The 15591-nt window shown below is 40.7% G+C and overlaps 1 protein-coding gene across 2 annotated transcripts in view; it reads right to left on the bottom strand.

Moving 5' to 3' along the window:
- The window catches only part of GPD2 (glycerol-3-phosphate dehydrogenase 2), a 97022-nt gene that overhangs the window by 20421 nt on the left and 61010 nt on the right, over positions 1-15591 (bottom strand). For both annotated transcript variants that reach the window (XM_028746177.2, XM_028746184.2), the window contains exon 9: positions 12739-12932. In XM_028746177.2, coding sequence (XP_028602010.1) covers positions 12739-12932 — 194 coding nt within the window. The remainder of the gene's footprint in view (positions 1-12738; positions 12933-15591) is intronic.

The raw sequence follows: 15591 nt of genomic DNA, 5'->3' as shown, positions 1-15591 counted from the left end.
CTTGCCAGACATCTGGAAATTAGCCCTCCCCACAAAAACTGACACCAGATCCAGAGGCACACAGAACGCCATCACCAATCAACCACACCAGACCCAAACCCAGACCCTCTCCACAGATAAATTACAGACACCATCCAGTAGCCAAACCATGATGGCACCTCCGGATGCTGCACCCCCCTGCAATCCCTACACAGATCTGGCTGGCACAGGCCACAAAACCACAGCTCGCCCCTATACACGAAGCCAAGCCAGAGCACAACTACAGCCATCTTCTCAGAAAAACTCTTCACAAAGTTCAAGAGGTCAAGACACAAAAGCTTTAGCAACTAATCCACACCTAATGACCCACCTAAGTGGTACTCAGGATATCACTCAAGAAATCACTCAAGATATCCCTCAAGCAACTAAGGAACAAAAGAAGAAAAGGCACACTAGCCTGGGAACTTCCTCTCGGCCCAGAACATTGGAGGCTACACACCACACCCCTCAACAGTATTTATAGGAACTCAAACACTGAGATCCTGCTCTGTTCCAGTAACAAGAAGCCGAAAGCACCAGCCTGAAGATGACGAGTGAGACCTCGTCGAAACGTCGCCTAGACACCCCAACTTTTACACGGGAAGACACCCGAGGACACCAAAACCTGCATACCTATACCCGTGAAAATCTACGAAAGCATATATATATATATATATATATATATATATATATATATATATGGGGGGGGGGGGGGGGAGAGACACAGAATGACAACCTCTTATTGCCTTCTGTAGCTTTGTCCAGTGAATAGACTATTGCCACAGAAGTTTTAAACTTATAGCAAAGTATTTTATGTGCACCATAGTTTACTATCATTGCATCTATTCTCTTTTTAGAGCCCACTTCCCTTCTTTTGTTTTATTTCCTGGAAAAGGTTTAATCTAACTCAACATTCACTGCTAGGGCCTCTAATTACAAAAGTATTTTTCTTAGCGCTTCTATTGAAAACAGGTTTGCAAGCCTACAGTAGACTGTAAATCTGAACAGGAAGTATGTTCTATAAGACTACATAACCTGACATCACTGGTCCAAAACGAAAAACACAAAATGAAGCAGCACACAGCAAGTGTTGTTGTTGTTGTTACCCTCAATATGCTTCAGGAAGGACTAAGGCATAACAACCCACCAACAGATTTGCTTCAGTGTTTTCCAACCTAGGATGGCAGTCAGGCGAGTGAACGCACAGTCTTTCCTTCTGCCAGATTTAAAAGGGAAATCTCCCAATGGAAGCTGAGAAATGCAGATTTAATGAACAACCGTAGAGCCTCATACTTAATATCACAGAAGGTGTCATTTATTTTGACAATATAATTGAGGTAGTTTCAATATATAGTTTCTACACTATGGCCCAATGTCCCCCCACATAAGGTCTTTTTCCAGCAGAGAGGAAGGCTGTAAAATGCTGTAGGACTTTTCATAAAATAATAAATCATATCAAAGCACAACCATCCAAGTGCCAGTTCACAGAATGACTGCTATGGCAATATAATATACAAGGTGAGTGGGGTGAGGGAACAGCTTTGCCACTGTAAGCATTCAACATTATATGTAGTTAATACAAAACTCTGCCCCATTCACATACAAATATATACAGAGTTCACCTAACTGAGAAGAGCCTTTCCCTTCCAAAAAGGGAAGGAAGAAATGCAGAATTTTGGCAAATTTTATGAAGGCTCCTTTTGTATATTGCTTCTTCCTATGCGTTATTCCTTCATCGGCCCATGTCCCTTAATCTGAAGGATACTGGTGCAATGGTTTGAAGGTCTGAACAAACCCAATGAACACACAATATAAATGTCACTAGAGCCAGGGGAACAAAGTAAAAATGGGTGTTCGACATAAGACAACTCAAAACCCTGCTCTATCATCAAACTGTGTGTCCTTGAGTCGGTCACTTTCCCAGTCTCAAGCTTAGCATATGCCACAGGGCTGTTGTACAGATAAAATGGGTGTGAAATCTTAATCTGCCCCAATCTCCTTGGAAGAAAGTCAGAATAAAATGTATGTGCTTTACAATGAAAAAAATGAAGTATGTGCAATTAACCCAATATTGAAAGACCGTGATTGTGAAAAAAGGAACACTGTTGGGTCTCAAAAGAGGAAGAAAATATTTTAGGCAACTAAGCATGATGGTCTGCTGATCAGCAGTTATATTGCACTTGCCTCCGATCATATTAGCTTTAAATAATAATAATAATAAATTTTATTTCTATCCCGCCCTCCCCAGCCAAAGCCGGGCTCAGAGCGGCTAACAACAGTAAAATGATAAAACATTCTAAAATCATTTCATTATAAAATTAATTCCAATCAGATTAATGGCAACCATTGGGCTAGAGTTCTGTGAGGATTGCCAAAGGAGGGAGTCAGGCTGTGCCCTGGCCAAAGGCCTGGTGGAACAGCTCTGTCTTGCAGGCCCTGCGGAAAGATGTCAAGTCCCGCAGGGCCCTAGTCTCTGTTACTAGTACTTAGTAGTCAAATTTATATTCCGCCTTTCCATGAACAACACCCAAGGCAGCTAGTTGCTATCTCCACGTGGACATTAGCAAATCTTGTAGGAGCCCCGACCTCAAAATCAAGCACACACAGAGTCCTGGAGAGGTCACAAGAACCTAAGAAGATCCTGCTGGATCCAGCCATTGGCCCATCTAGTCCAGCATCCTGTTCTCACAGTGGCCAACCAGATGCCTGTGGGAAACACACAAGCGGGACCTGAGCACAAGAGCTCTCTCCCTTTCTGTGGTCTCCAGCACCTGGCATTCGGAAGCATTGCTGTCTCCAGCTGTGGAAGCAAAGCATAGCTATCATGGCCAGTAGCCATGGATAAGCTTTCTCCTCCATGAATTTATCCATTCATCTAAGTTGGTGGTCATGACTCATGTGAGAGTGAGCTACTGAATAATCTATGGCCTTTTAAAAGTGGAGAGACTGCTATTATTATTTTTCTGTGATTTTTCTTAAAATTACTACGCTATGTAAATTATGTTTTCAAAATTGTACACCAGCCTGGGAACTTCAGATGAAGGGCACTACAGTGGTACCTCGGGTTAAGTACTTAATTCGTTCCGGAGGTCCGTTCTTAACCGGAAACTGTTCTTAACCTGAAGCACCACTTTAGCTAATGGGGCCTCCCGCTGCCGCTGCATGATTTCTGTTCTCATCCTGAAGTAAAGTTCTTAACCCGAGGTAATATTTCTGGGTTAGCGGAGTCTGTAACCTGAAGCGTATGTAACCTGAAGCGTATGTAACCCGAGGTACCACTGTATATAAATTGAATAAATAATACTAATAATAGTTTAACTATGTGCTGCATGAAGCTCTATTGGACAAACTTTAAATATCAAAGTACCGTATTTTTTGCACCATAACACTCACTTTTTTCCTCCTAGAAAGTAAGGGGAAATGTCTGTGCGTGTTATGGAGCGAATGCCTGCGGGTGGCCGGGGGGATCTGCTGCAGTCGTGAGCAGAGGATCCATGGTTCTCCTTCCTTCCACATGGATCCTCAGGATTTTTGCATTGGGCTACTCCAGACTCACTGTCAGATCACATGTCTGTGGCCACAGCATGAACCACAAAAATCATATATCCACTATTTCATTTAGAATATTTTTTTTCTTGTTTTCCTCCTCTAAAAACTATGTGCATGTTATGGTCTGGTGCGTGTTATAGAGCGAAAAATACGGTACTTTTACAGTCTTTGGTCCACAGTTCTACAGCTTCTCATAATGTTTCAATTTGTACTTTGAAAAAGGCCTAAACTAGCCCTCAGAGACACAATCAGCAGTGCTATGCTAGACGTGTGTACATTTTGGTGCAGTTGTCACAACCACTGCTTGGATGATAACCAGGACACCCTCCAAAGCAAAAACCGGCATCTTGTTTATCCAACAACAGCACCCAGGTGACCCTTTAAAAAGCAAAAAGGACCCGGCCACGATAAAGACCATAATGTTACCTCAAGACTCCCTTCTCACTCACAGAGCAGATGTTTTACTATTAACCTCCCCTAAATGAAAGCAAAAGTCTGTAAAACTAATTTCATCCTCTTACTTAACGATGGATAAAAGCAATCTTACACAAAGGCTTGTGTGTCGGGGTCTGGTGGGGGGGGGGAGGGTTACATATTTTAAGATACTGCTTTCACAGGAGTGTTAACAGAAAAATCAATAATGCCTTGTAAAAATATCCCGAAAGAACAGAGAAGAGATCTGAGAAATCAATGTTGTTCTGCCAGCATGTTTAACCCACCAGAATGAAGTGCTAATCACAGAAATAAGATACCATATTACATTTATAAATTAATGAAACTAGAAAAAAGCAGCATGTGTGACACTATAATTAAACAGCTGGAACACATCCAAGCCTGTGTAAGTTGATAACCCTGCCACTGTCTTTGGCAGCAAAAAGGCAGGTCTGCAGTGAGTTGATACGGCCAGCACAATTGTTAATTCTCTAACAGACAATCTATAAACACGACTAATTACACATGTGGAAAAACAGTGTGCAACCCAGGTTGGTTACTTTCAAAAGAATTAAACGCTCAAGAAAACTACTTCGGCAGAACTGCCCTGCAAAAAACCCTGTCTTAATCAATTCTCCAAGCTGCAGCTTAGTGTAACCAACCACCTTGCCTGACAAACCACAGCTCTTTATTAATTTCTGCACGAGGGACCTAATGATAGGGGTCCCCCCCCCCCACTCTCCAGTAGACCATTTTTCTTTAATGGCTACAACAATAACAGAACTATCAATTACCCATTTCAAGGAAGAACAAACAAGCAATCTAGAATTTTCAGTCTGTGGAGAGGAGGTTGCTGAATATGAATATTCAGCCTCTGTCAACACCTACAAAGGGCAACTTAGAGTTCATGCCTTTTTATAGAATCATTTTAAAAGGACTAGATGATTCAGGGGCTTGGTAATGAAATCTGAAGCTTCTTGTGTATCTCAATACTCAAATCAGATTCCAGTTGGCTGATTATCAGAAGACTCTTCAATGTCCTATAACAGGAATAGCCAATATGGCGCCCATTAGATGTTGTGAACTATCAGACTGGGTCAATAGTCAGGGACAATGGGGATTGTATCCAAAACATCTGGATGGCGCCATATTGGCTACCTCTGACCTATATTAAACAAACAGTGTGCCATTTTATTTTTATTTTTTATAAATATTTTTTATTGCTTTGTTTTCCAGGGTCAAAGTACAACATTGATACATCGTCAATAACACAACAAACGCTTTTTTTTTCCCAAAGTAAATAAACAAAAAAGAAAAAGATTCACTTTTTCAGATCCTTTTTCAACATCAACTGGACTTCCCCACATCCTCCATCCCTGCTTTCTTTACAATAAAAATCAACAGCAAATTAAAACCTTGTTTCATGCGTATTTGTATTTTCGTCTAATTATTTACTCTAAAGGTTAAACTTTTCTCAAACATAACTTGGTTTCAATCATTTCCGAATCTCAATACTGAAGCATGTTTTTCTCAAAACTTAGCAAATTCTCAACATTCATATAACTTAAAATGTTTTTGTAAATAGTCCTTAAATTTTTTCCAGTCCTCTTCCACTGCTTCTTCTCCCTGGTCTCGGATTCTGCCGGTCATTTCAGCCAATTCCATGTAGTCCATCAGTTGCGTATGCCATTCTTCCAGTGTGGGTAGCTCCTGTGCCTTCCAGTATTTGGCTATAAGGATTCTTGCTGCTGTAGTTGCATATAAAAAGAGAGTTCTATCTTTCTTTAGCACTCTCTGGCCCACAATGCCCAGGAGGAAGGCTTCTGGTTTCTTATGAAAGGTATACTTGAATACCTTTTTCAACTCGTTATAAATCATTTCCCAAAAGGCCTTCACCCTCGGGCATGTCCACCAGAGGTGAAAGAATGTTCCTTCAGCCTCCTTACATTTCCAACATTTATTATCAGACAAGTGATATATCTTTGCAAGTTTGACTGGGGTCATGTACCACCTGTACATCATTTTCATAATATTTTCTTTTAAGGCACTACATGCCGTAAATTTCATACCGGTGGTCCATAACCTTTCCCAGTCTTCAAACATAATGTTGTATCCAATATCTTGAGCCCATTTTATCATGGCTGATTTAACTGTCTCGTCTTGAGTATTCCATTTAAGCAACAGGTTATACATTCTTGAAAGCACTTTCGTCTTAGGTTCAAGTAGTTCTGACTCTAATTTTGATTTTTCCACCTGGAAACCAATTTTTTTGTCCTTTTTAAAGATCTCTAAAATTTGGGCGTAGTGAAACCAGTCTCGCACCTTTCCTTTCAATTTTTCAAAGCTCTGCAACCTCCAAGTGTCCCCTACTTTTTCTATTATTTCACAGTATTTTGCCCAGCCACCCCCCATATTAAGTATTTTTGTGGCCTTAGCCTCCATTGGTGACAACCACCTCGGAGTTTTGTTTTCGAGTAAGTCCTTGTATTTAGTCCAGACAATAAACAAAGATTTCCTGACAATATGGTTTTTAAATAACTTATGAGACTTTACCTTGTCGTACCACAAATATGCATGCCATCCAAAAGCATTGTTGAACCCTTCCAGATCTAGGACATCAGTGTTTTCTAGCAAAAACCAATCTTTCATCCAGCAGAGGGATGCAGCTTCATAATACAACCTTAAGTCCGGCAGGGCAAATCCCCCTCTTTCCTTTGCGTCTGTTAATATTTTAAATTTTATTCGGGGCTTTTTGCCCTGCCAGACAAACTTCATAATGTCCCTCTGCCACTTTCCAAAACACTCCACCCTGTCCACGATCTGCAGGGCCTGAAATAAAAACAGCATTCTTGGCAATACATTCATCTTAACTGCTGCAATTCTTCCCAACAAGGAAAGTTTCAGTCTTGACCAGATTTCTAAGTCCTTTTTGATTTCAGACCAACATTTTTCATAGTTATCTTTAAACAAGTTCAAATTTTTTCCAGTCAAATTAACCCCCAGGTATTTCACTTTTTTAACCACATTTAGCTCCGTTTCCTTCTGAAACCCCTCTATTTCTAAAGGTGTCAAGTTTTTCACCAAAACCTTAGTTTTTTGTTTATTTAGCTTGAATCCCGCCACCCGACCAAACTCAGAGATTAGTTCTAAAGCTCTTTTTGCACTAGGTTCTGGCTCCTGTAATGTCAAAACCAAATCATCTGCAAAGGCCTTCAGTTTATATTGTTTTCCTCCGACCTGTATTCCTTCCACCCGCTGGTCCTTCCTAATCAAGTTCAGCAACACCTCCAGGACAGAAATAAATAGCAAGGGTGATAGGGGGCACCCCTGTCGTGTTCCTTTTTCGATTTTAAACTCCTCTGTCACCACATTATTTACTATCAATTTAGCTTTTTGTTCTGTATAAATTGCTTCAATACCATTTTGAAACGCCCTTCCCACTCCCATCCCTTCCAAATTTTTCTTCATAAATTTCCAAGATATGTTGTCAAAGGCCTTCTCCGCATCTATAAATATCAAAACTGCTTTCGTATTCAAGTTTGTCTGTAGTAATTCCAGGACATCCACAATGTTCCTAGTGTTGTCAGACAAATGTCTGCCGGGGAGGAAGCCTGCTTGGTCTTTATGAATTACTTCGTTTAAAACTTTTTTCAATCTATTTGCCAAAATATCAGCAAAAATCTTGTAATCCACGTTTAGGAGTGAGATAGGACGATAGTTCTTAAGTTGAGTCTTTTCGGATTCCAATTTTGGTATCAAAGTAATGAATGCCTCTTTCCACGATTCTGGTGCCCCTTCCCTTCCCTAATTTGGTTGCATACCTCCATCAATGGTTGAGTCAAGTATTCCTTCAATGTCTTATAATACTTGGAGGTAAGTCCATCTGGGCCCGGGGATTTGCCTAATTGCATGTTCTGAATGGAACTTTCAATTTCCTGTTGTGTTATTTTATAGTTCAGGGCTGTTTGTTTATCTTGTGTTAGTTTTTCCAGGCCATAGCTTTTTAAAAATTTATTTATCTCAGTCTCCACTTGGGGTCCTTGGGTAAACAATTTTTTGAAATATTTCTGGAAACACTTTCTAATTTCCTCTGGTTTCTGAATACATTCTCCTTCAACCTCTAGATTGGTAACAAAGTTCAATTTTTGTCTCCTTTTCAGCTGCCATGAAAGCAGCTTCCCACATTTATTTGCCGATTCAAATGATCTTTGTCTCATCTGTTTGATTTTCCATTCAACTTCTTGATTTATCAGTTTCGCATATTGTGCTTGGTGGAATTTTATTTCTCTTAAAACTTCTTTTGATTTTGGGTTAAGTCTCAACCTTCTCTCTCCGTCCTTTATCTTTTCCAAAATCTTGTCCTTTTTACCATTCCAGAGTTTTTTCCTAATAGTATTCTGTTGTATCAGAAACCCTCTCATAACAGCTTTACTTGCGTCCCAGATTGTTTTCTTTTCCACCGAAGTGTTCAAATTTATTTCGAAATAGTCTTTCATCGTTTTTTGGGCCTTCTTTACAATCTCCTGATCTCTAAACAAAGAGTCATTCATTCTCCATCTGAAGGATCCAGCTGGTGTGAGTCTCAAATCCATTTTCAAGGCATTATGGTCGGAGCAAGTTTTGGGGCAGATTTCAATTTTTTTGGTCTTAGGAGCCAGTCCTCTAGATATCCAGATTTGGTCGATTCGTGTCCAAGATAGGTGGGCCTCAGAAAAGAATGTTCCCTCTTTACCTAGAGGGTTCTTTACCCTCCAAATGTCAATCAAGTCCATATTGTCTGTAAGTTCAAAAAAAGTCTTTGGTAGTCTGCCATCTTTAGTCAAGTTTTGGTTTTGTGACTTGTCCATGTATGTGGAGACAACCCCATTCATATCTCCCATCAGAATGATGTTATTATAGTCAACATGGTCCAGCATTGTCTCATGCAGCTTCTTGTAAAATTCTGATTTCCCCTCGTTCGGTGCGTAAATTCCTACTATCAGAAATTTTTCTCCTTGTGTTTGTATTTCAATCGCCAGAATTCTTCCTTGTTCATCTTTAAACACAAATTTTGGTGCTAGGCTCTCCTTAGCATATATCACTACTCCTCTTTTCTTGACTTTGTCTGATGAAATAAATTCTTGGCCTAGTCTCTTGTTAATTAATACTCTTCTGTGGAGCCTGGTCACATGAGTTTCTTGAAGACAAATGACGTCTAGTTGTTCTTTCCTCAATATATGAAAAATCCTTTTCCTTTTTTCAGGGGAATTTGCACCATGAATGTTCCAACTAAAGAGCTGCAGAGACATCCTGGATCAGTTTGTCAGCCAATAGGGTTGTCTCCCTTGTCGTCTATTCCTGGAGGTGGGTCTTTTTGACCAGGCAAGGGGGGTGGCCAGGTACCTGCTGTTCCTTTCCGAAGGTCCTCCCCGTGGTCGTTCAGGAACTTTTCTTGCTCCTCCGCTGTTCTGATTCTTACCTTCTTCTCTTTCCAGTTAAAAGATAGGCCTTGGGGGAATTCCCACCTGTAAGGAATTGTGTTGTTTCTGAGTAATCTTGCCAGATCTTTATATATAGTTCTTAAGTCCAGCAGCTGTTTTGGTATGTCTCTGAAGATTTCTGCTGTCTTTCCCTGTATCACCAATGAATTTTTGAAATGTAGGCCGAGTATATTATCTCTTTCTTGCTTAGATCTCAATATGACCAAGCAATCTCTTGGTTTATCCTTTTTGACCACTCTTCCCAGTCTAAAAGCGGTGACAATTTTAAAGTCCTTCTCTTCTGCCAAACCCCAGAACTTGGATATTTCTGCAGTCAAAAAGCTGATCAGATCTTCCTTTTCTAATTCTGGGATATTTCTAAGCCTAAGATTGCTTTCTTTGCTTTTCAGCTCCGCCATAGACAGGTAGGCCTGCTGTTCAGTAACTTGTCTACTCAGTGGTCTTACTTCTCCTCTTAGTTCCTCTATCCTTTTTGTATTTTGGTCTGCTTTTGCACTTGCTTCCTCGGCTAGTTTTCGACTCTCTATTGAAGTCTTTTCAATATTTCCTATCGCCTGTGTGTTTTGAGCGACTTGGTCTGTCAATTTATTAATTGTAGCTGTCACCTGGTCAAATTTAGCCGCTTGTTCATCAGCTTTTTTGTTTAAAGCTGCCAGTTGGTCCAATATTTCTTTAGAAATAGGGTCTAGCCCTCCTGCAGCCATATCTTCCAAAACTGGCTGTTTAGATTGTCCTTCTTGCAGACCCGTCACAATTGGGACCGATGACCTACGATGCTGCACAGGCAAAGTTAATTGCAATAGTTCAGCTTGTTTCGCTTTTTTGCCAGCCCTTGTTTTTCCTGCACCACTCATTCCACAGCTGTCTATGTTTCAAGGTCAAATTGTAAATCCCATGGGAAAGGCAATCCAAAAAGTAAACATCCAGACACAAAAGCAAAAGAAAAAATTCCAAAACAACCAGCAGTTCTCAGAGACTTATAGTTCTACAATCCAGCAGGGGGAGCACCCCAGGTTAGAGAAAAAAGGTGAAAATTTTTCTTTAAGTTCCCAAGTAAGGTAAATCCAAAGCAGGGGGGGGAGAACCCTCTAAATTCCCTTTATACTGCAGAGTATAAAAAATCCTTGCAAAGGTGCTTGCAACAGTTCCTTTCTTGTAACTTGCAAAATAGCCCACTGAAACTTTGTATCCCTATACACAGTCACCACAGTCTGATGTTACTTTGTATCCAGCCAGCCCGAGAGCTGGGTCTCTTAACATTTATAATCCACAAAGGGGAAAGAGGGATAACCCAGTCTCTGTCCACTTATAGTACAGTCTTAATTTGCCTTTAACTTTTTGACAGTCGATTCCGAATTTGCAGGATAAATTCCAAGTTCTTTTTAACTCCTTTCCATGCTTCCGTTTTAGAAAGACTTTGCTCAGCCCTTTAAACAGGGACGGAAGACTGACTTCCTTTTTAGCGTCTCCCGCTTTCAGCCGAAATTCACAATTTTACTGTTCAAATAAAGTCTCAAATCTCTTACTCACGAGTATGTTGTTTCCAATCAAATGTTCAAAGAAGAAAGGTCAGCGCTCATCAGCAGCAGCCGCGCGGCTTCACTTCCGCGGAAAGAGCGATGGATTCACAGCACCGCTACCCCCTCCACGTTCCGGAGCCCCTTACGGGGTCCCTTCTGCGTTTCCGAGGTCGCTCCTGGTGCCCGCCGAATCCCACGGCCACGGGCTCACTCTACCCGTGGATTTTCTGAGTGGGTCGTCGCTGTGCCGTAGCGCACGACCCTTTTCCGCGGAGCCCCTCTTCAGCAGCTGAAGAGGACCGCCATTGCCGTTTCGCGCCGCCTCCGGAAGTCAAACAGTGTGCCATTTTAGCTTCCCGGTGTTCCCCTTGTTGAGATGGGTGGCAGGAAATAACTTTCCTAGTTTTAGATCATTCTAAAGAAGCTGAATACCACAGGAAGTTGTTGCTGGTGGATTTCTTAATTATTATTTTTTAAAAATCAAGCTATGCAGGGTGAAAGTGAATCACAGCTAAAGAAGAGCCTTCCTATTTCTCTAATGCCTAAGGATCTATTGAAAGCTAGCAGCTACACTCACCCCTTACAAATCCTACCACTTAATGTGGATTAAATACTCTTCTTTGAAGATATAAATACAATTACTAGAATTTCACACATTGATAAAATTGCTGAATATCTCCTATTTTTATGTTGGGTTTCCAAATCCTGAATATTTATGAGACCTCTGGGTATAGGGCGGTATATAAATTCAATAAATAATAAATAATGATGATGATGATGATTTTTTTTGTCTTCTTGCTGATGTTGCTATACAAAAACCCCCAGCAGTTGCTTTCAACGCATCCCTAACTATATGGAGAGCTTGCACATCTGGGGTGATACTGAAATGCAAATACTCCATTATACTATTATATAATATAATCAGTGTCTGATTTATCATTTAAAATACTAATTAGAAATTTCTAATTTATGTTTGTGATTGTGCCAGGCCATGAACTGTAGTTTGTGCTGGAATAATTGACTTAACCTTTCTTACATACCCTATTCCTCTAAAGGTATGTCGAGCAAAAGTCACATATCTCTGAATAACTTTCCCAGGCGTGTGAAAACAGGTATGTGACTATCATATGATGTGGTGCCATAGTCGGGGGCGGGGGGGGGTAGATGTAACAAATCCATATTCAGATCATTAGACAACACTGCTTCATTCTTTTTACACAACAGCTAAGCAACACTGATGCCTGCTGCAGTACAAAGGGCAGGTGTGCATCTTTCACATTTGCTCAATGCAGATTTAGGGAGGCACACCTGCCCTTTGCATTGTGTGTGAAAACACCAAAGGAACGCAGCAATCAGCTTCAGTCATGGAGTTCCATAGGTGATCCTATTTTTCAGCCTAACCGACTTTACTGAAACTGTTCCAATGACGCTCCACTGCTACTCAGAGTTCATCTTACTGGATGTGTTGGATATCGCCACTGTAGGACCAAACTACACTTCCAGCATTTCATTTCTACCCAACTTGTTTATTTAAAGTCTGTTCCTCCATCCCACAACTGTGTGCATACAGTATATACCTGCAACTCAAGGTAACATTTCAGGCACCTATAGCCACGAAAGCTTTTGCCATAATCCATTTGCCAGAATTTAAAAGTGCTGCATGGCTTTTTGCAGTTTATGGAAAGAACATGGTTTATAGACCCAGAAGTATTCTTGGAGCTAATTTTACCGAAAATTACCTTCAACATCGCAACTAAGATAGTTGCGCACTTCCGTCAAAATGAAATTGATATCTTCTTCTGTAGGAATTGGGTGACTTGTGACTTCGGTTGCAGTATCCGTGGTACCAGCAATAGTCATCTTTTGCCACGGCAAGAAGAAAATCACTCTGCCATCACTAGTGGATGGGTCAAGGAGTCCCATATTATCGGGGCTGGAATAAAGCAAATTTGTTTTTTTAAATACATATATATATATATACACATATCCCTTAAAACATTCAGAGCAAAAGGAAAAAAGGCAGAAATAAAATACTAAAAAACACTTGTTTAGGAGACATATGAATAACACTGGGGACACTTGTTGCCGAACTCACAGAACTTATATAGAGCACAATTAGGGTTCAAAGGAAAGCTTTGGAAAGCTCACAAGCAGATTCCCGTTTCCCTTCCAGCATCTGTTATTCTGAGAAAGGAAGAGTGTTGAGTGGCCACATGAGGCACAACCATGCAAATAAGAGAGAAAGTTATATGTGCAGTCGTATTATGTTCACAATCTCTAGAAAACAGGAATATCCTTTTAAATATGTTTTCTACATGGCCTGTATTCTCTGGCTCAACTTGCTGTCTTTGGGTATCTGCTCTCTATATTAGTTTGCAGCACAGCTGAAGTGACCTAATCTCATGGAAAGATGGTGTTGTTTGGTAGTAGGGAACGTAAAAGGCCAGGCAATAGTGTTTTTATCTTAGATAAAAAAGTGGGGTTTTTTTAAGTGTGTGTGTGTGTGTGTGTCAGTCTTTAACCTGGCAGCTGGTCCATGTGGTTAGTTGGATAGGGATTGTAAGCCCCACACTTTAAGGAGGCAGAAACAGCCACTAGAGACTGTAATGAAGAGGACAATGGGGAGGAACAACCAAATTGGAGTGTGGTGCATTGGTTGGAGTGTTGAACTTTGGAGACCAGGATTCAAAATGGCACATAGGCATGAAGCTCACTGGGTGACCTTGAGCCTGCCGCCATCTTTCAGTCTAACCTACCTCACAGGGTTGTCGTGAGGATAAACTGGAGAGGGGAGAACCATGCATGCTACCTTGAGCTCCTTGGAGGAAAAGTGAGATATAATAATAATAATAATAATAATAATAATAATAATAATAATAATAGCTGGCATCTGAGTAAGATAGACCTGTTTTAATGCAAAGTATAGTAACTCAACTGCCAACCTAGCAGTTCGAAAGCACGTCAAAGTGCAAGTAGATAAATAGGTACCGCTCTGGCGGGAAGGTAAACGACGTTTCCATGCGCTGCTCTGGTTCGCCAGAAGCAGCTTCGTCATGCTGGCCACATGAGCCGGAAGCTGTACGTCGACTCCCTCGGCCAATAAAGCGAGATGAGCGCCGCAACCCCAGAGTCGGCCACGACTGGACCTAATGGTCGGGGTCCCTTTACCTTTACCTATAGTAACTCAAGCAGTAGTCAAATCAAAGGTTGTTGTGAAATAGCTTCTAAGCTTGATAATAATAAAAGACCCATATAGTTACATCCAAACAGAAACTCATTCACTCTCATACATGACTGTGCACATGTTTTTTCCTGCAGATATTTTCCTGTTGAAGGAAAAATGTCATATGTGAAGTGCCCCTCCAAGAGAAGATGACAATTACATACACCTGAAGTGTAAGTTCTACAACTAAGAAGTCTTTGAGATGATATTTATATACAGCTTAAGAATACATTTGGAGAAGCAGAGCTTAAAAAGTAGGTGTCAACATGGACTTGTAAGGTAAACCATGGCAGACAAGTAATTACTTTTCAAAATGAATTCACTATTGATTTAGAGAGGCAGGAAAACTTAGAAATTTAATATACAGACTCAGAATCTTCAAAAAACTTTCGGTAAGTTTTCAAATAAGGTTTCTAAATTGGCATAAAATAAGCAGAACTACAGAGAGGCTGAGTGTATTCTTTGCAAAGATTGCTGGGAGATCATTTACGTTCTTTTTTAATGTCATGGAATTGCTAAAAGGACCTAAATTGGGGGAAATGGTAAATGATTTCAAATCCCACTCTCTTGCCCATTTCTATCACTGCCTGTTCGATCTTCTTTCAATAATTACTCTGACAAATAACAGAAAATTCCAGAATACAATCAGGGTGAGATTCTAGCATACAGTAATACTATTTAACATTTATAAAGCATTTCAGGACACCCACAGAGCTTCACCTACATCACAGAACAATGTCGTAAAATAGAGTACTTTTATTAACTCCATGTTCCAGGTGGGACTGAAGGCCTATGACAGAGAATGACTTACTTTAACCCACCTGGCGAAAATTATTTTTACACTTTCTGAACCACACCTACATCTAGATACGGATTCCAGGATGGTGCACACTGAAACACAAATATCCAATTCAAAGTACTGGTTTTGACCTATACAGCCTTAAGCGGCTCAGGGCTGCAATACATCAGGGACAGCCTCTCTCCTTATGAACCTACCTGGACCCTGCAATCATCTTTTGAGGCCCTTCTTCATGTGCCTCCTCCACGAGAGGTGGCAACATGAGAATAGGCCTTTTCTGCAGTGGCTCCCTGTTTGTGGCATGCGCTCCCCTGGGAGGCTCAGTTGGCGCTTCATTACGTATCTTTAGGCACCAGGCAAAAACATTCCTTAAATTATCTATGGCCTTTTAAACGGTGGTGGTAGTGGGGTTATTGTTTTTGTTTGTTATTATTGTTGTGTTTTTATATTGTAAACTGCCCTGTGATCTTCAGAAATATATAAAGACTTCAGATATACAGTCGTACCTTGGAAGTCGAATGGAATCCATTCCGGAAGTCCGTTCAACTTCCAAAATGTTTGGAAACCAAA

This window comes from Podarcis muralis, chromosome 1 (assembly GCF_964188315.1).
Source record: "Podarcis muralis chromosome 1, rPodMur119.hap1.1, whole genome shotgun sequence".
Classification (NCBI taxonomy): domain Eukaryota; kingdom Metazoa; phylum Chordata; class Lepidosauria; order Squamata; family Lacertidae; genus Podarcis; species Podarcis muralis.
This window is presented reverse-complemented; position numbering and strand designations above follow the sequence as displayed.